This window comes from Prunus avium, chromosome 1, assembly GCF_965620075.1.
Source record: "Prunus avium chromosome 1, drPruAviu1.hap1.1, whole genome shotgun sequence".
In the NCBI taxonomy this organism is placed as follows: Eukaryota; Viridiplantae; Streptophyta; class Magnoliopsida; order Rosales; family Rosaceae; genus Prunus; species Prunus avium.
In genome coordinates, this window is record NC_142284.1 from 42,818,850 (window position 1) to 42,838,284 (window position 19,435).

Here is a 19,435-nt window from a genome sequence, read left to right on the forward strand (position 1 = left end):
TATAGCCTATAGCTTTTATTATTGATACATTTCTTTCGCAACATAATCTGCTTGAGATTTAACTTCTACACGCAAACAGCTTATAACTCAAGCGATTAAGAGTAAATTACTCATACATCCACATTATGAAATTTAAATTAACCTGGTAATATTATGTGCTCATTCTTTCACCCAGACCCCAGTCTTCTACCCTTCACCTATTTCTGTTCCTTCTCATTGGCGACTGCCAATTCTTACTATAGTTGAGATCCTAATTCTCTAAATTCTTACTTTACTTTAGAACTCTCTGTTTTTGTGGCAATTCTCACACATACATCTGTTCTATGTATGATATCAATGCGGAAACAAATTCACAAAATGTGAGAAATGGAAATTGACATTTGCCTATATTCAATTGTAGTTTGAGATATGCATGGCAAGAATGTAGTCATGAACAATGATGACTGATGTGATTACACGAGATCAAAGATGGTCTCACCTGAAAACATGAAACCATTGTTATGATTTTTTCTTTCCACCTATAATATATGGTACTATAGTGTGTTAATTTATCAATCCCACAAAAGCGGTTATATAGCCTTCTCTAGCCATCTTGGCAATCTCAATGATGATTTCATTCCAAGCCTGGTAAGGAATACCGAATACAATAGGTGCAGCAAGAACATGAAGGATCCACTGTTGATCAATACCTGTTAAATATATAAAGCCTTCATACTCCAGTATATAAGTGTGTGCGAGAGAAGGAGAGAGACAAAGGGGGAAAGAGTACCAGAGTGCCAAATAAGGCATATATCACTCCCATCGATGGGACTGTATAGATGCCCGATGCAGTGAATACGAATGTTAGAGAAGCATGAATGTTTATAGTGATCTGCAAGCAAATTTGATCCACCAAAGAAAACAAAACAAAAATTGAAACTCAAATCTCGGTATTGCATCAAACTAATAACAGATAAAGGATAGTCAATTACCAAAGCAAGTATGTTTTCACTTATCAAGAATGAAGATATCAAAACATAGCCTACAGCGCCCAGTGATCGAACCTGCATATACAATGAATTTTACCATTAACTAAAATCTTTAAATGAGATAAACACTGCTTCAAACAGATTTAATGAATTCAAGGCAGAAGGGAGAAAACACTACAATTGTGCACAAGAGAATTGAAAGACCCCAATTTGCTCCCAACCTGAGAAGATGCAAAACAGAAGGTAAAACTGCTAATCAGAATGACATGGACAAAAAAGTAATCCCTTGCCACTGCTTAAACTAATTTGAATTACTTCATACCTCCATAAACCTCCCATTGTGAAACCAACTAAACCATGCTTAAGCTGCACAAGAGAGAATCTATTAAGCAAGTCAATAATCAATCAGCATAGTGGGAAGAAGAAAATTGTTATAGATCCTAATTCACAATATAAAGAGCAACTGGACAAGCAGACTCACCAGATAAGTTAAGGCTTTCACTGGACCAGACAAAACTAGTAATAGCATAGTTGTTGCCACCTAGCAAGACCGAAAAACCATTGCAATTATGTAATGCAAACGTTATATCAATCTCTAAGTTCAAACATGGTGGGTTCTGAAAATATTCACAAACCATAGTTTTTCTTCCAGTAGCGATGCCCCATCTCATTGAGGTGATCACTATTGGCAACGAGAAGAAGCAGCCAAAATAATTCTGCACAAAAACCAAACCTTATTGAGATAATGTGTACCAGAATGAATGACATAAGATATACAGCCCAACCAAGTACACAAGTTAATTACAATTCCTCTGTTTTGGTTTATCTCTGCAACCAAGCAAAGCTGTTGAAACAAAGTAGCCTAACATCAACTAAAGTGTCTAAAATGTTCAAATTACAAAAATCAAAATGAAAAACAAACAACTTCATGTAAAGCTCGCTGCTTTATAAGCAATAAAGAGTAACAAAAGCGTTATAGACTACAAAATAACACAATTGAAACTGTTAATTTGGGCTGTTTGTCTAAATTGAGTCAAACCCATATTTCAGTATAAGTCAACGAACCTCAATTGCGAGAGAATTGCTGAGGAAGTACACCAAGCCAGTAAGTGCAGCAAACATGGAGCACTCCACCAATGCTAATGTCTTCTTATAAACGACGCCGTCGGGCGATAAGTCTTCAAGCTCGGGTGAAATTTCAGTGCTTTCTTCTTCATTTGTAGAAAATGATGATGCTTGACTTGCTGATGCCCTAAGAAATTTGAAGGTGGGGTTGGATAGTAAAATTGGGGGAAACGAAAAGGGATTGGGTTTGAGAGAAATTTTGGTTCTTCGAGAGGTGGGAGAGATAAGGTGAGGAAGAGGGAGAGAAGAGTGGAGAGGGGTAGTTTGGGAAATGAAGAATGATGGGGTGAGGTGGTGAATTTGCAGGGGAACCATGGAGGTCACAGAGTGAGAGCTCTGAGAAAGTGAGAGATTGAGAGCGGGAGAGGAGCTTTAGATTGGGCTTCATTGGCTGTGAGGATATTGGGCCTTGGTTGGTCTTGGGTTGAGTTTTGCTTGTGTTTCTACATTGGGATAAGGGCAAATGAGTCTTTATTGGGGTATCCACCAAAGAATTTCATCAGAATTACCCATGATGTAGAATTCCTTGGATATTATCATCTCAATCATGGATTCTTGAAGCCTTACTCAAAAAGTAACATCTCACTTTTCCAACAGTTTTCGATACAAACGATATTGATATCGGTGGAGGGTGGATTCGAACACAGAATCTCGAGTATAAAAATAACTACTTTTAATTACTTGAATTATAAACTCATTTTTAATTATTGGAGTTACAAACCCGTTTTTCTATTTTCCAACTCTTGAAAATTGACTTTTGGTTCAACCAAAGAAAAAATTTGTGTGTTTGGGAAACAATTCCTTCAATTAAAAAAATGCTTACATTCTTCTTCTTTTTTCTTTATTTAGTTACAACCGTCCAACCTAAGCATTGAATCATAAGCAAAACTTAGGCAAAGGCACATGGCATTGACACCCCAGAGAAAGTGAACGTCAGACAGCAAGCATGTCTTTTTAACAAATCTGCAGGTAAAAATTGCACTTAATCATGAGCACATTCAAAACAAAAGCAATCTTAAGATCCCCAAGACATTTAAAAACTCATGAACCGCAACGCAACAAAATAATTAATGAAGGCAGAGGCAAGGCCAATGGAAAACATCATGATTGCCACACTTCCATGATCCAACATATTTATATTAAATTAAACAAAACATTCTTTTGGTTTGGTAAAATAATTGTTTGTGTGTCCCAAACCACAAACGGGGATCTGCATGCGCTGGGCTGGCTGGGCGTGCGAGCTTTGCTATTATGTCTCCAAACCTGACGTGCTTCTGGTTCTACAAGTTTTCATTTTTGTGGTTCAACCCAAAATTATTTCAAAGTAAAACACGCAATTGGACTCAGTCAAGTTCATTTGTTATTTTCTCTTTTCTTGTGAGCTTCAAATTAGGTGGAACAAAAAGGGATTTGTTCCTAACTTCCCTGTCCATTTCAAATCATTTTCTATCAGTTAATCAAATAGAGATTGAAGCTTACCCAACTTTACTATTGGAGTCCCCATAATTGGAATCAAAATACAATAAAATTTTCCGGTGTGAAACACACAAGATACACGACTGTTCTTAATATGACTCATTTACGATTGAGGCGCTTATGACTTATAATTTTTTTAATATACACAAAACATAAAGAGAAAATGAAGAACAATCAATCAAGGAACACCCCACTTTCTGATCAGACAATGTATAAGTTGTGATGATCAACACAATGTCAATGTGAATTTTTCTTTTTTCACACATATCAGGGTCTTATAAGTTATATTTATGACTTATGAGAGACAACTCATTCACGATTGTTCTTAGCATGACTCGTATGGAGATTGAGAGACGCTTATAATTTATACATTATATATATACACACAAACAAAGGTGTATAAAAGTTGCGATAATGAAATAGTGTGACTGTGATTTTCTTTTTTCACACATGTTGGGGTCCCACGGTTTATGTTTATGACTTATGAAGAGACAGAGGGATATGAGAATCTCTACAACTCCAACTCTCCACGGCACGTCAAAGGCCGATCTCATTTGCTTTTGTTTGTTTTGATATACAAATGTGACAGATGCAACCATCGTCATCATCATCATACTTAGCTTTGCGACTTTTAGGGCTTGATTTAGCAGCAGCCTAACCCAGGTTTTGGATTTTAACACTATCTTTAATCAGCATGGACGTTCATGGAGCCTCAGATATCAGAGTCGTCCATTGCCATTTGAAGTCTCCAGAAGAGAGGCCTCGTCGGGTCAACAACACAGGCTGAATTGTCGGTGGTACACGTGGTCAATCTCCACGAGAAAACGACATGGTATGAGATTGTGTCTCAGTGAATGATTGTAGAATGTCAAAAGCAAGTGGACAAATGAATATGCCTGTTTCCCTCATGCCACCTCTCATGCACTAGGTTTAACCATCACCCCACAAAAATTTACCATAAATTTAGTGGGTTAATAATACAACAAAAAATGTAGAGGAGGGTCACCACAAGGACCGAGCGGACGACTTTCAACCGCTAATGCATTGTAAACTTCACATGTAGTAATAATTTGAAGTCGCTTTATCACAAACATGAGAAGAGGAGTGAGTGACTCTCAATTGCTATTGCATTGTAGATTCCACATGCATCAATTCAATAGTTGAAGTCGCATACTCTCGGACATAAGATGAACGATTCTCAACAGTTGATACATTGTAGACTTCACATACATCATCAGTAGTCTTGAACATGAGAGACTTCCCTAGACCTCTCTCTGAACACAAATAAATTGATAACAGAAAAATAATTAATTTTGAGGGGATAAAAGGAAGTTGAGAAAACACATGAAAGGATTGATGGATCTAGACCAGATGATCAAATGACTTTACAGTGTGACTAGGTATGCGGAGTAGGGAACTGTGGTTTGGTGGGTCTGGTTAGCATTGATGGTACAAATGCACGCAGTAGTGGTAGAAATTTATGAAGGGGCTCTCAGTTCACTGATTTTACTCAAGTTCGCTGTAACATTCACTTCCCTACACAATAATGCCTGCAGGGGTTTAGTGCTTTCTTGCATCACTCCTTTTCTTCTTACCACTGTTTGCTGAAAAAGCAAACGTAAAGTTGACGCCTCCTTCATCTATCAATTCATTTCACTTCAATTCAAATTCAATCACTCTGAAATTTCATAGCATTCTCCATACCACTCTGATTCTTGAAAATCCCAAAAAAAAATCTCTTTTACCACTCTTTCATGTTATCAATTCAATTACCATTCTTTCAAATTCAAGCCCACATTGCTTTCTGCCTTCCATTGATCTTCTTCTAAATCTCATCAAAATCAAAATCTTTTGTTTTATTTGACATACCCTTTTTCATTTGAAACTTTATCTTCAAGATTGAAGCGGCAGGGGAGCCATGAAAGACAGAGGCAAAGCTGTGGAAGCACATAACAACATTGACATGGAGTACTTTTCTTCATCTGAAATGCCATGTAGAAAACACCCCAATTCATCATCAGTTGGGATATGCGCTTACTGTCTTAAAGAACGTTTGGTCAAGCTCGTCTGCTCAGATTGTGGCGAGCAGCGTCTCTCTTCCTGCTCTTGCTCTGAGATCTCATCAAACCGAAACTCATGCACTGTGGAGGTAGGCAGCGTTGGCAGAGTCTCATTTCTGATTGAGAATGAAAAGCATGAGACTTTACAATCAAATTCCAAGGCCAACAAGACCCAAGAGAAAGAGGATGTTGTGGTGCTCAGGAGAAGCAGCAGTAGCTGCGTTGAGATTAAAAGAAGTGGGTTTTGGAGATTTGGGAGGTTGTTTAGGAAGAAAAGATCAGACAAAGATTGTGGGAACCAAAGCGTTGTTGGGTTTGATGAGAAAAGTGAGATGTGGCTCGTTGATCATATGGGCGTGTCAAGGTCCAGGTCTCTCTGTAGTTTCAGGGGCGGTGGCTTTTTTGGGTCAGAGGATGGTGGAGAACATTTAATGGTTTCTGGGGCCAGGAGCTCAATTTCAGCTGCAAGAAGTTCCAGTGTCACTACTGCTGGTATGGTTTTAGATTCTGGAAGAAAAAGTGGGTTCAGTGAAGGAAGAAAGAGCGGATTCAGTGAAGGAAGGAAGAGCGGATTCAGTGAAGGAAGAAAGAGTGGATTCAGTGAAGCAGAGCCAAGAAAAAGTGGTTTTGATGGTGAAAAGAAAGATGAGGTTTTGGCTTCTGAATTGGGTACTGATTTTAAGGGTGTCAAGAAAAATGGCCTTATGGAGGCTGCTGATAAGGGTTTCAGTGGGGCAACAAGAAGAGTTTTCTCACTCAAGGAGAGTGATTTTAGTGGCATGGATGAATCAGGGTTTATTGACTTGAAGCTTGATTATTCAGCCGATTCCAAGCCAGAATTCTCTGCAATGAAGATGGGAAATATCACAGATACAGATTCTGTATTTGGAAGCATGAGAGGCAGTGACTTTGTGGCAAATGAATGTGGAGGTCCATTTGGAGGTCTAATTGGAGATGGTATTTTCAGCCATGGAGGTTCTTGTAGAATAACAGTCAATGACAGAGGGATCAAGAGGGGGAGGAAAAGTTTGAAGGGTTGGAAATGGATTTTCAGGCATCATCCAAGTTGGGGAAGTACTAGGAAGAAAGATGAAGATTTAATGTTCAAAACCTGAGATAAAAATGTTCATGGACCACAAATGACAAATAACTGTGTTTTTCTGTAGCTTACAAATTGTTGTCTGTGTTTTTATCAGTTTTTTTCATCCTTGTATTTATGTTGATGTTGTTAGTAAATGTTAAAGGAGGTAGCTCATACTAACTGGGATCTTTGCATAACATAAAGAAAAATAAAGTTAAGGTCTGGTATAGCATACACTAAAGCTTAACCAAGGAAAATGTTATGAGCAGACAGAGTTTGTATAATACTTTTTCTCAGAAAATAATGTTATCAGACAGTGTTGAGTCGCTTTTGTTGGATTCTTCTAAATGTCACTGATTAAAACAGAGGATTGTTTGAAATGCACTTGCTGTTGTTTGAAAGGGGCCAAAAAGACAAAAATCACATCCCTATTGTTTCAAAGGCTTGTAGACCAAGTAGGTGTTAGCATGCATTTGTGTTGAGATCTTCTATATACTTTGAAATTTCAGAGAAAGCCCAAAAAGAATATGCCCCCTTTTTCTTTTTCTCCAATATCAATAAAGGATAGTATACCATCCCAAGAGAATATATATAAACAGATGAAGTTTGGTTTTTGACCTTTTTCATTTACGACAATTATTTTTTTCTTCGAGAGGGCATTTGAATACATGACCTCCGATGCGAAAAAGGTAAGTTTTATAAACCAAGTGAGCTACAAACCTCTTACATTTAAGACAAGATTTAAACTCTAGGTTCCGCTTCTTTGTCACCACAGCTTAATTTTACTTCATTGAGTTATGGACTTGTGAACAATGGACTGATCCTCAGACCAAGTTGAATGTTGGACCACAGCTGCATAAGAAGATCCCTTTTTCTTTTCTTTTTGGCCTTGGAAGCAACAGCAATGAAGTCTTGTAGACCTTGAATTTTTATTGAAGGCCTTAATGGTCAAGCATGATTTATTTCAGGCCCAAACAATGTCTATTGTTCTTCTGTCACAGACATATTCAGCAAATTTTGGCTTTATTCTCTCCCCTGGATTCTAGCTAGCGAGCCATTAGCTTGTTTGATACTTGAATGAAGTAATAAAGTTTGGAAAGTGAAATATCTAACATTTCAACATCATGTGAAAGCCACCAACCCACAAGAGCCCTTGGCCAATCAACAACAACATGCTGGCAAATCTTATCAAGAATTGCAGACCAAGTGGTGGAATTTGTTCACCTAATTATTAATGACATTCAACACGTCAAATAATAGTCAACCATTGACTATGTCAATTTCTGTATTCACTTCTTCTCTGGGATGGGATCGACGACCCTCCAAGAAAACTTACAAAGCATAAGAATTTCTTTCCTTTTTGTGTTAAGAAGAAAAAAGCAGAGAGACGAAGAGTGCGGCAGAATCAGAATGTATGTGACAAGGCCTCTTTCCATGTTCAAAAACTCCCCTGCTGATCTTTCATTGCCTCCACCGGAGGGTCCAAACTCTGGTATTCTTGTCGTCCAAGATGAAGAAGCTACATGCTGTTTTGGGTTATTCAACAGCGAGATGATCAAAGACCTGCCTCTCCCTCAGAACAAGAAACTGGAGCTTTACTATGCAACAGGGTTTTATCCCAACAGAAATATGCATTTCTACAATGTTTTCTTCATCCCAGTTCTTAATCAGCCTTTGTCTTCCAACCGCTACTATGCAATATATCCATATGGGAAGGATAGAGGGTAAGCAAGCACACATAAAACAATCCCATATCACATTGATTTTTAAAATTTAATATGAGGGTTTATACTTATAATTGTGTTTTTTGGTTTGTTTGTTTTGCAGGGAAGGCTACACAAGCTCAAAAGAGGAGGACATGGAAATGGACACGTGCTGCTTGGACTGCTGCCGCGGTCGTAACGATGTACTACCGCAGCATTTTGATCCCCGGAACTTACATCAGCAATATGAGATTCATCTTCAAACAAGAATCATTAATGTGTCAGGTGGTTTTGTAGCCAAATCAATGGCTCAAGATGGGTTTCCTCCAGAGGCATTGTGGAGGAGAGGGTGGAAACTCAAAAGCTCAACGTCGCATGAATTCGAACTAGGTGATGCACCAGGACTAGACACCGCCCTCCGTGCCTGTCTTCCAGATTTCAATTTCCCACTAAAGCCTGTGGTTGTAGGGAAGTGGTATTGTCCCTTCATGTTTGTTAAGGAAGGGACACCAAAATCTATGAGAGATGAAAGAACTAGGTCAATGTATTATGAGATGACACTTGAGCAAAAGTGGGAACAAATATTTGCAAGGGATCATCATAGTAACCACCGTGATCAAAGCAATGCTGTGGCTGTGGATGCTGTTGTGCAAAGTGAAGTGGTTATGGTTGCAGAGAGGGAAGCTGTGTGTGATGAGAGAAGTGTGGGTGATGGGGTGATGGAGTTTAAGAGTTTGAACAATGTTGGAGAAGAGACAAGGGTTGGGGTGAGCTTAGCAATTGTTGAGAGAATGAAGTGGGAACAAGAAAGGGTTGGGTGGGTTGGTGGGGATGTTGAAGGTCTAGTGAGAGTGCAGAGGGTAGAGGAATATGGAGGGATGGGTGAGTGGAACAAGTTTGGTTGTTTTGTATTGACTGAGAGGTTTGCCTTGAAAAGAATGGATGGAAGCTTGGTATTTACCCATGATTTCAAGCACACTCATCAGATTAGGAGCAAATGGGAATGAAAAAAATACGCAGTTGTTGTATGCATACCAAAAACTCAAATTGGGTTTTTTATTTTCTAGACATTCTTGTAGCTTGTGGACTCAGTATGCCTTCTGAGAAACTACTTGATTTAAGGAAGTGTAAATTAAGACTTTTAAATCACAGGAATGTTTTGATCAATGTGTTTACAATGTCCCCTGTTTTGTTCCTAACAGTTCTTATAAATTAAGGCTTCTGAGTTTGACCATTCCACTGGATTGAATCTTCAAGCATAACCAGAATTACCAAAACATTGGACTGATTCTCAGTTCAAAGCCAAATTCGAGTTCAAACATATCTTCTTCATACGGCTAAAGTTTTTCTAATGATAAGGATGACTCAGAATTGAAAGAAAATATCAAGAATTCCTTACTTTTGGACTGCTTCAAAGTTCAGATCTTTTTTGATTCACAGCCAATCATTGGTCTTCCACTTGGCATCAAACTGTTGGCATCCCCATCTTAACGAAAGAAGCAGGGAGAAAGCTCAATACGAGGGTAATTTCTTCGCAGGTTCCATGTCAAATGGTGAACGAATAAATCCACCTTCCTTGTCGAATCAGTCCCATTAGACATGCTCTTAATAAAAGTCAAAAGGTTGATTTGTACTACGAATAAATTTCAATAACTTGTGCAAATTGTATACGCAAACTTGAAAACTTTTCATAGTATAAATAAACCAGGATCTATATGATCCTTGGGACCAAAAGTACAAGAAGCAAAAAGTTGATCAAGAAATTTAGAGAGAAAATGTACGTGACAAGGCCTCTTTCTATGTATCTAAGGGACCCTTCCATGGTCACCTTGCCACCCCCAGAGGGTCCAAACTCAGGTATTTTGGTCATCCAGGATAAAGAAGCGGAGCCTAGAGTTTTCTTTGGTTTGTTTAAAGGCCACGAGCTCCATGACCTGCCTTTCCCTCAGAACAAGAATCTAAAGCTTCGCTATTCCACAGGAGTGGGAGAAAACCAACATGTTTCTCATTTCTACACTGCCTTCATTCCAGTTCTTAACCAGCCATTGGCTTCGAATCGGTACTATGCTATACAGTCGCGTGGAAGGTGTGAAGGGTATGCATGCTACCTCAAATTGAACTTAATTCTAGTATTGTAACCAATCCATTTAAAAATAATAATTTTGAATGAACTTACTGACACTTGCAGGCAAGCATACACCTGCTCAACAGAGGAGGACCTGGGAACCTGCTGCTTCTGCACTTTTGTAAAGGACGTACCATCACAGCCTTTCAATCCCAATAACATATACCAGCAATTTGAGATCCAGCAAACGGGAAGATTCAATCGCGGCTTTGTTGCCAAAGCCATAGCTTCAGATGGGTACCCTCCAAAGTTTCTTGGAAGAAAAGGGTGGGAAATATATACCTCAACTCCTCGTGACTTCGATTTAGGTGAAGCACCAGGTCTTGACACTGCACTACGTGCCCGCCTTCCAGATTTTGGCTTCCCATTATCGAGTACGAGCTCGAACCCCGTGGTTGTGGGGAAGTGGTATTGTCCCTTCATGTTCATTAAGGAGGGAACACCAAAAGATCAAATGAGTAGGACCAGGTATTATGAGATGACACTTGAGCAAAGATGGGAACAAATATTTGCATGTGACAGTAATAATAGTGAAGGAAAAGCTGTGGTTGTTGATGTTTCTGTGCAAAGTGAGTACGTTGCTGTTGCTGGGAATGTGGAAGCTGTGCATGAAGAGAGGGATGTGGTTAATGGGGTTATGTGGTATAAGGGTTTTAACAATGTGGGAGGAGAGAGCGGTGTCGGGTTGAGCTTAGCAATTGTGGAGAGGATGAAGTGGGAGCAACAAAGGTTTGGATGGTTTGTGGGGAATGAAAGGCAAGTGAGAGTGAATAAAGTAGAGGAGTTTGGGGGAATGGGAGGGTGGAGGAAATTTAGTTGCTATGTTTTGGTTGAGAGGTTTGTATTGAAAAGAATGGATGGAAGCGTGGTCCTAACTCATGGTTTTAGACACACTCATCATATCAGGAGCAAATGGGAGTGAGATTTTTGCTCTTCTTTTGGTTTGGGATGGCAAAATCCATTTTGCCCTGTTTTATGTCCCCATTGATCCTTGGAGATTAGCATATACATTGTTATTTGATCCAATGCAGTAATATTATTTTTATTTTTTTTATTTTTTGATGTATTACATTAGCTTGGTTGAAATTTTAAAGATTAGCCGTCCACAAGAAGTTGAAGTTGAAGGTTAACTGATTAATCAAACTATTAAAATAAATTTAAATCTATATCCCTATGATGTTTCAATTCAATCTCAGACACAGACATTAAGCTTAAAAAAAGACCTTTCCAGCTTATATGGTGATTGTGAAATGCGTGAACCTTCCTGGCAGGTTCTACAAATTCTGGCCCTTGGGTTAAGATTAACAACACTGGCAACACGAGAAAATTGACTCTAATATTATCTGCACAGAACAATTTTCTAAATTATAATTAAAAGTTTTTTTGGATGTGTTCATTAGCTTGGTTGGAATTTTCAAGATTAGCTGTCCACAAGAAGTTAAGGTTAACTGATTATATTAAAGTATAAATTAAAATTTATCATTGTAGAGAACCCACAAGAGCCCTTGGCAAATCTTACAACCACATGCTGGGCAAATCTTACAACCACATGCTGGCAAATCTTATCAAGAATTGCAGACCAAGTGGTGCAATTTGTTCACTTAATTATTAATGACATTCAACACGTTAAATAATAGTCAACCATTGACTACGTCAATATCTGTGTTCACTTCTTCTCTGGGATGGGATCGACCCTCCAAGAAAACTTACAAAGCATAAGAAATTCTTTCCTTTTTGTGTTGAGAAGAAAAAAGCAACCCCCCAGCAAAATGTATGTGACAAAGCCTCTGTCTTTGTATAGAAGGTCTCCTCAGTCACTGTCGTTGCCACCACCGGAAGGGCCAAATTCTGGTTATCTTGTTCTCCATGACGACGAATCGGTGGAGATGACATGTTGCGGATGCGCTGATGACCGGGTTAAAGACCTGCCTTTCCCTCAGAACAAGGATCTAACAGTTGGATATGGCTCAGATGATGACGAAGTTACATTCATCCCAGTGCTTAGTCAGCCCTTATCTTCCAATAGATACCATGTGATACTTCGGAGAGGGAACCATAAGGGGTAAGCATAAATATATAAATATTCATACCATTAATTTTCACGCGGCGGTGTTACTGTTACACTGAAATGTTCTATATAAAGTTTAATAGTGGCGTTGAGTTTAATTTGCAGGGAAGCGTGCACAAACTCAAGGGAAGAGGACATGGAGATTGTCTGTTGCGGCTGTACAAATGTTCCAGATGCTAAACCAAAACCACTGGAACCATCAGACGTAAATCAGCAAGTTGAGATCGTTCCTAGGGAGCGTGACAGGGGTTGCTTTGTTGCCAAGTCTGTTGATCCAGATGGGTTTCCTCCTTCCTTCTTGAGGAGAAAATGGTGGACTGTGACCATGCACACACCCCGTCATTACCGATTGGGTGAAGCCTCAGGACTTAACTCTTCACTACGAGCAAGCCTTCCAGGGTTCGATTTTCCACTATCACATGACTGCTCTGTAGCTGTGTTTGTTGGTAAGTGGTATTGTCCTTTCATGTTTATCAAGGAAGGTGGGGTGAAGCTGAAGGACCAAATGAAAAAATGCATGTTCTATGAAATTAGACTTGAGCAAAGATGGGAAAAGATTTTTGATAGCGTTAACGAAAATGTTGAAGGAAAAAATAAAGGTGCTGTGTTTGTGGATGTCTTTGTTCAAAGAGAGGTGGTTTTTATTGGTGGAAGTGAGGCTATTTGGGATGAAAGAAATGTGAGTGGTGAAGGGTTCATGTTGTTTAAGAGTTTTGATGGTGTGGGAGGAGAAACAAGTGTGGGATTGAGCATGAAAGTTGTAGAGAGAATGAAATGGGAACAAGAAAGAGTTGGATGGGTTGGTGGGAATGAAAGACGAGTGAGAGTGGAGAGAGTAGAAGAGTTTGGGGGGACAGGAGGCAGGTGGAAGAGATTTGGTTGTTATGTGTTGGTAGAGAGGTTTGTGTTGAAGAGAATGTCAATGAATGGAAGCTTAGCAGTCCTAACTAATGATTTCAAGCACACACACCAGATTAGGAGCAAATGGGAATGACAGAAACTTAAACTTTGTCGTTGCCATTCTCAATCGCGTTCTCATTCCACTGGCATCTACCTCTACATTTTAATTTGATTGGAACTTTCAAGAAGCTGCCCACAAGAAGTTGAAGATCATTTGTTTAATCAGATTAGCAAAGTAAATTTTCATTGTAAAGAGTATAGATGTGATGTACAAGTGTGCCCATTATAGTATCTTCAATAATTTTTAGTTCTTCGCAATTAGTGTAACCTTAAGACTTAAAAATTATCCACAAACAAACATCAAACTTGAAGACTTAATTCACCTTTCCAAACAGATGCTGCTTATCACTAAAAGACATAAGAACTTGAGCTCTTGGCCAAAACCGATCAGTAGCTGCTCCATCTGTTTATGACTTCTTCTCCTTCCTTCGCTGCTCCATCTTGCGACGCCTTAGTTCCCTTTGATAAGCTAAAGGAGGCCACTAACATTAACACATGAAATTGACTAATGATAGGGATCTTGATTATGTAATTACTTGTAATTGATTGTAAAGTTATACACTTACCTTATGTATCTAGCAGCTAGGGTAAATCCATTGCTCCTTGTAAACTATATATATTGCAATATAAGCATGCTGGCTGTGATTGTGCAGCAGCCTTTGACCCCTTGCTTAAGATTCCTTTCATGGTATAGAAAGCCTATGTCTAAAGGACATTTTTATTTATTTATTTATTCTTCCGATCCTATGGCTGCTTCTTCTTCTTCCTCCCCTGCCCTCTCTGACCCGACTTTCCCTTCCGCTCTCTCTATCAAATTGGAACGAAGCCACTACCCTGTGTGGTTGGCGCAAATGGTTCCTCTCTTGCGCAGCTGCAACCTATTTAAGTTTGTTGATGGAACTTCCCTCCCCCCTTTGGAATTCCTTCCTCATGAGCCGAACACGGACTCCAGCGCCGACAAGAATGATTTGATTTCCAACCCATTGTATGAGCTTTGGATACAACAAGATCAACAGGTTCTCTCTCCTCTCCCTCTGCTCTTTCTCCTGTTGCGCTCAACACCTTGGCTCGTCAGACATGGGTCGAGCTTGAGTGTCGTTTTGCCTCCCCCTTTGAGTCTCGCCTCTTCGAGTTGCGCCAAGAATTGATGAAGACAGTGCGTGCCGCGTGGTGACTTGTCTATCACTGATTGGCTCGACACGTTGAACTCCATTACTCAGAACCTTGCACTTGCCGGCGATCCCATTTCAGATAAGGAATTGATTAATCACATCCTTGCAACAGCTGGTCCTATGTATGAGACCCCAGTTACTGGCGCACTTTCTCATGAACATTGGATTGATTATCTTGGTCTTGAAGCCTTGCTTTTGCGTGCTGAATGATGACTGCAAGCGTCAAAGCTTCCTCTTGATACTGGTGCTACGGTTTTGGTTGCCTCTCGTGATAGCCGTGGTTGAATGGTGGTGGTGGCAGTCGAACCTTTTCTTGGGAATCTTCAGGTGGTGGCGGCAACTGTAATTCTGGGCAACTGCGATTAGGTGGGTCTAACCATAGTGGCGGTGGTTTCAATCGCACCGGCAACGATGGTGGTTTCAGCCGCGGTTCTTCTTCCCCTTCTCAGTTTGGTGGCGCCGGTGTTCTTGGAGCCTTTCTTGCGATTGATACATGTCTGAAGTTGCAGTGTTTTCAGTGTCGTGGATTTGGGCATAAAGCTATTGACTGTCCCACTCAGGTTCCCATACCCTTTTTTGACAATCGTGGGCGTCCAGCTTAATTGACCGCCTACACCACTATTGGGCATCGCAAACAGGCTAACTCATCTACAATGCAACCTTGGCTAGCAGATTCGGGTACCAATGCCCATGTTACCCCTGATTTGGGCCAGCTTACCAATCATTGTGATTATCATGGAGGAGAACATATTAACGACGTTCTTGGAGGAACACCTGATTCTACATATACTTTACCTAACACTCTTTTTTTTCCTCATGCCTCTTCTAATATTTTGTCTATTAATCAGTTTTGTGTTGATGATTTCGTGTGCAAGATTTGGACACCGGGAGGATCCTTTTCCAGGGACCAAGTAAGAATGGCCTCTATCCATTCTCGATTAGTTCATCAACCCACAACTCTAGTGCTCCAATTGTCTTTCTTGATGTTCGTGTCAGTGGTGCTCTTTGGCACTCCCGACTTGGTCATTCCTCGTTGTTTATTTTTTAGCATTTGATGTCACAAAATAAATTGCCACTCAGTGGCAAAGTTAGTTCTTCGTTGTGTCATTCGTTTCCTTTAGGAAAGAGTCATAAATTGCCATTTGAATTATCTTCTTCAGAGACTTCTGGTCCTTTGGATGAAATCATTTCAAATTGATGGTGGGTTGAGTAATTAATAAGCAATTTCATACTTTTTTGTCTCAACATGACATTTTTCATCATTTTTCATGCCCTCATCATCTTGAACAAAATGGACTCGCGGAACGAAAACATAGACACATTGTTGAAACTGGGCTAACTATGTTAGCCCATGCTTCCATGCCTCTTTCCTATTGGGCTGAGGCTTTTCACATTATTGTCTATCTTATTAATAGATTGCCTTCTTGCATTTTGGGCTTGGTTTCTCCTTATCAGTGTTTATTTCATCGTGAACCTGAATTATGAGTTTTTAAAAACGTTTGCTTGTGTTTGCTTTCTTTATTTTTGACCATACAATCAAAATAAACTTAAACTTAGGTCCACAAAGTGTCTTTTCCTTGGTTATGTTTTGAATCAACGTGGTTATCAGTGTTTAGATTTGTCCACTAGTCGTATGTTTTTATCCAGTCATGTTGTGTTTGATGAACTATCCTTCCCCTTTAAAGATGATCTTACTTCGGCAAAGGATTCCCCGGTCTCCATGTCCTCGATTCCTCTTTATATTGATGATACCCCTCTCCTTGTTTGACACGTTGCGCCTAGGTGCAGGGCGGGTTTTTATTTATTTATAGTAATATAATAGTATAGCTGCTCGGCTATACCATTTTTTTTTAAAAAAAATTTAACCCATAAAATTTCGCCAGCATAGACATCTACCGACGAACTTTCGTCGAGAGAGGGTTTTTTTTTTTTTTTTTGTTTTAATTTAAAAAATATATAATTAGTTTCTTCACTTTTGTCTTTTGGCCAACTTCTTTAATTTAATATATGTAATTAAGTAATATCTTAGCCTTTTTGAAATACTTTAATTAGTAATTATATTTTAATTGAAATTTTTTTTTTTAAAGTCCATAAAATAATTAATTTCTATTTATTAAGTCATTTGTGAAATCGTTTGGGTGTCTTAATTAAATGGAGAAAGTAAAGCAGGAATAACAGTACCAAGATGAGAGTTAAGGCCAGCCCTTGGGATAAAATTAGGATGATCAAAGGAAGCACTCTTTCACCAAGTTTCCGAACAAGCTCACGCAGCGATCACTGCCACCCTCAAGTAAAGCTTTTCCACAAGTCCCAGCAACCTGGATTAATACAGATTATCTCAGAAACCAAAGACTTAGAAACTCCAAGAAAATATATTTTCTAAAAACCAGCAAGCCTTTGAATAATACTACCATGGATATTGGTACAAGTGAAGGCTCATTTTGAGATATCAAAGACCAGATCTTGTCCTTCACAACCGTCTCCTCTTAGAGTAAACATAAGAAATCTAAAATTCTAAAATGACGGAATTGAAAATTACATAAAATTCTAAAATGACAGAATTTAGATTTTCATTATTTCAATTTCTGGCAATTGAAGATTTCAATGTTTGTATAAGTATGTCAAATTTTGTAAAATGGCACTATGAAAATTGTGAAATGACGCATATTTTGGTGGAAGTCCTTTCTTCCTTCCACATCTCCTGCCTCGACACTCACATATACTCGTAATCCTGCCCGTGCTATTTGTACCTTCCCCTCTCCCTTTGCCACCCCGCCTAGTTCTCTTTCCCATCCGGCTATAGATTCCGCCTCTTCCTCTAATGCGCCACCTGGTACTTCTTCTCCTCTAACTTTGGTAAGTACCCCTCCTCCCAGAATGGTAACTCGGGCCATGGATGGCTTCTGGAAACCCAATCCCAAGTATGCACTTGTTTCTGATGTTAATAACTTATCTGTTGGTCCTTCTTGTTACAATCACACACAGAAGTTCCCTGAGTGGCGTCAAGCGATGGCTGAGGAGTGTATTACCTTGCAACGCATTGGGACTTGGACCTTGGTCCCATATCACTCTTAGATTAATGTTCTTCCAAACAAATGGGTTTTCCGCATCAAATGCCGATTATACGATACTATCGAGTGCTATAAAGCTCGCATTGTTGCTAATGGATTTCACCAATAGGTAGGTATTGATTATGGTGAGACATTCAGTTATGTGGTCAATCACTCTACCATTCGTCTTGTTATTGCTTTGGGTGTTCATTTTACTGGTCTATTCGTCAATTGGATGTTCAAAATGCTTTTCTGCATGGTTCTTTGACAGAGGAGGTGTATATGCTTCAGCCTTCTGGTTTTATTGATCCTCAGAAACCTGATTATGTTTGCCGCCTTAACAAATCCTTGTATGGCCTTAAAGAGGCTTCGCATGCATGGTTTCAATGTTTTTCTTCTCATTTGCTGACATTGGGTTTTGTTGCCTCAAAAGCTAATTCTTCTCTCTTTATATTTACTGATGCCTCAATTTTCATTTATCTGTTGATTTATGTTGATGAGATTCTGGTTACTGGCAATAATGATGCTAGTATTGCCTCTTTCATTGCTAGTTTGGGCAGGTTGTTCTCTATGAAGGACTTGGGTCCCCTCAATTATTTTCTGGGCATGGAGGTGACTCGTACTTCTACTGGTTTTCATTTGTCTCAGTTTAAATATATTTTAGATTTACTCAAGAAGATTAATATGGTTGAATGCAAGCCTGTGTCTACACTTGCTATCTCTGGTCGATGTCTTAGCCTTTTGGACAGTGAACCTTTCTCGGATGTCTCTTAGTACCACAGTGTTGTTGGGGCCCTTCAGTACCTTACCTTGACACACCCGGATATTGCTTTTGATGTTAACCAAATCTGTCAGTTTATGCATAGTCCTACCACTCTTCATAGAATTGTTGTCAAACAGATCCTCTATTATTTAAAGTCCACTTATGCCCTATGGCTTTGACGGCCCTTTCTGATGCTAATTATGCTGGTGATCCTGATGATCGTAAATCCACTGGTGGGTATTGCATTTATTTGGGTTCAAATTGGTTTCTTGGAGCTCCAAGAGATAGCGTGGTGTTTCTCGCTCAAGTACAAAGACCGAATACCCTCAACTTGCCTACACAGTTGCTGCTTTATCCTGGTTTCGTTCTTTGTTTGCTGACTTGCGTCAACCTTTGTCTCCTCCTCAACTTTGGTGTGATAATATTAGCTCCATTTCTCTTGCTTCTAATCCCGTTTTCCATGCTCGGACGCGTCATGTTGAGGTGGACTATCATTATGTTCGTGAACAGGTTGTTGCTCAAGCCTTACATGTTGGTTTTGTGGCCTCACATGATCAAATTGCTAATGTCTTCACTAAGGGGTTGTCATTGCCTCGTTCTCCTCCTTGATCTCCAAGCTTCGAGTTGTTCCTCTCCCGCTTAGCTTGGTGGGGGAGGGGGGCGGCGTGTGATAAGTTAAAGGCGACCACTGGAGCTAACACAGGAAAGTGACTAATTATATGGATCTTGATTATGTAGTTACTTGTAATTGATTGTGAAGTTATACACATACCTTATGTATCCAGCAGCTAGGGTAAATCCACTGCTCCTTGTAAACTATGCTGGCTGTGGGTGTGCAGTAGCCTTTCATCCCTTGCTTGAGATTCCTTTCACCTTCTTTCTTC

General features: G+C 39.5%; 5 protein-coding genes and 1 long non-coding RNA gene across 6 annotated transcripts; 4 read left to right on the forward strand and 2 right to left on the reverse strand.

The window, feature by feature from the left end:
- Positions 1–360: 360 nt before the first annotated feature.
- Positions 361–2,491, reverse strand: LOC110757701 (uncharacterized). The gene is made up of 8 exons (XM_021959399.2): positions 2,034–2,491; positions 1,604–1,684; positions 1,450–1,509; positions 1,291–1,334; positions 1,147–1,189; positions 972–1,043; positions 770–871; positions 361–689 (listed from the first exon to the last, which is right to left on the reverse strand). The coding sequence occupies exons 1-8, from the start codon at positions 2,406–2,408 to the stop codon at positions 570–572; spliced, it is 897 nt and encodes a 298-aa protein (XP_021815091.1). The 5' UTR covers positions 2,409–2,491; the 3' UTR covers positions 361–569.
- A 2,564-nt stretch (positions 2,492–5,055) lies between these two features.
- Positions 5,056–6,890, forward strand: LOC110757755 (micronuclear linker histone polyprotein-like protein). Its single transcript, XM_021959466.2, has one exon. The coding sequence runs from the start codon at positions 5,488–5,490 to the stop codon at positions 6,742–6,744; it is 1,257 nt and encodes a 418-aa protein (XP_021815158.1). The 5' UTR covers positions 5,056–5,487; the 3' UTR covers positions 6,745–6,890.
- Positions 6,891–7,974: 1,084 nt separating this feature from the next.
- LOC110757757 (uncharacterized) lies at positions 7,975–9,580 on the forward strand. The gene is made up of 2 exons (XM_021959469.2): positions 7,975–8,434; positions 8,538–9,580. The coding sequence occupies exons 1-2, from the start codon at positions 8,016–8,018 to the stop codon at positions 9,418–9,420; spliced, it is 1,302 nt and encodes a 433-aa protein (XP_021815161.1). The 5' UTR covers positions 7,975–8,015; the 3' UTR covers positions 9,421–9,580.
- Positions 9,581–10,113: 533 nt separating this feature from the next.
- Positions 10,114–11,592, forward strand: LOC110757758 (uncharacterized). Its single transcript, XM_021959470.2, has 2 exons — positions 10,114–10,508; positions 10,602–11,592. Exons 1-2 carry the CDS (start codon positions 10,129–10,131, stop codon positions 11,458–11,460), a joined length of 1,239 nt encoding a protein of 412 aa, XP_021815162.1. The 5' UTR covers positions 10,114–10,128; the 3' UTR covers positions 11,461–11,592.
- Positions 11,593–12,121: 529 nt separating this feature from the next.
- On the forward strand, positions 12,122–13,824 carry LOC110757748 (uncharacterized). The gene is made up of 2 exons (XM_021959460.2): positions 12,122–12,600; positions 12,712–13,824. The coding sequence occupies exons 1-2, from the start codon at positions 12,221–12,223 to the stop codon at positions 13,598–13,600; spliced, it is 1,269 nt and encodes a 422-aa protein (XP_021815152.1). The 5' UTR covers positions 12,122–12,220; the 3' UTR covers positions 13,601–13,824.
- On the reverse strand, positions 12,286–15,538 carry LOC110757749 (uncharacterized). The gene is made up of 2 exons (XR_002526844.2): positions 14,133–15,538; positions 12,286–14,035 (listed from the first exon to the last, which is right to left on the reverse strand). It is a non-coding gene; the product is annotated as an uncharacterized LOC110757749 (long non-coding RNA).
- Between the last annotated feature and the right edge of the window lie 3,897 nt (positions 15,539–19,435).

Excerpts from the sequence above, each read along its gene's own strand:
- LOC110757701 (XM_021959399.2), bottom strand. The coding sequence starts at position 2,408 with ATGGTTCCCCTGCAAATTCACCACCTCACCCCATCATTCTTCATTTCC. Across the intron at positions 1,685-2,033 it reads GCAATTCTCTCGCAATTGAG|AATTATTTTGGCTGCTTCTT; the intron begins GTTCGTTGACTT and ends GTTTTTGTGCAG. Across the intron at positions 872-971 it reads GTGAAAACATACTTGCTTTG|ATCACTATAAACATTCATGC; the intron begins GTAATTGACTAT and ends ATTTGCTTGCAG.
- LOC110757755 (XM_021959466.2), top strand. The coding sequence starts at position 5,488 with ATGAAAGACAGAGGCAAAGCTGTGGAAGCACATAACAACATTGACATG.
- LOC110757757 (XM_021959469.2), top strand. The coding sequence starts at position 8,016 with ATGGGATCGACGACCCTCCAAGAAAACTTACAAAGCATAAGAATTTCT. Across the intron at positions 8,435-8,537 it reads CCATATGGGAAGGATAGAGG|GGAAGGCTACACAAGCTCAA; the intron begins GTAAGCAAGCAC and ends TTTGTTTTGCAG.
- LOC110757758 (XM_021959470.2), top strand. The coding sequence starts at position 10,129 with ATGATCCTTGGGACCAAAAGTACAAGAAGCAAAAAGTTGATCAAGAAA. Across the intron at positions 10,509-10,601 it reads TCGCGTGGAAGGTGTGAAGG|GCAAGCATACACCTGCTCAA; the intron begins GTATGCATGCTA and ends TGACACTTGCAG.
- LOC110757748 (XM_021959460.2), top strand. The coding sequence starts at position 12,221 with ATGGGATCGACCCTCCAAGAAAACTTACAAAGCATAAGAAATTCTTTC. Across the intron at positions 12,601-12,711 it reads CGGAGAGGGAACCATAAGGG|GGAAGCGTGCACAAACTCAA; the intron begins GTAAGCATAAAT and ends TTTAATTTGCAG.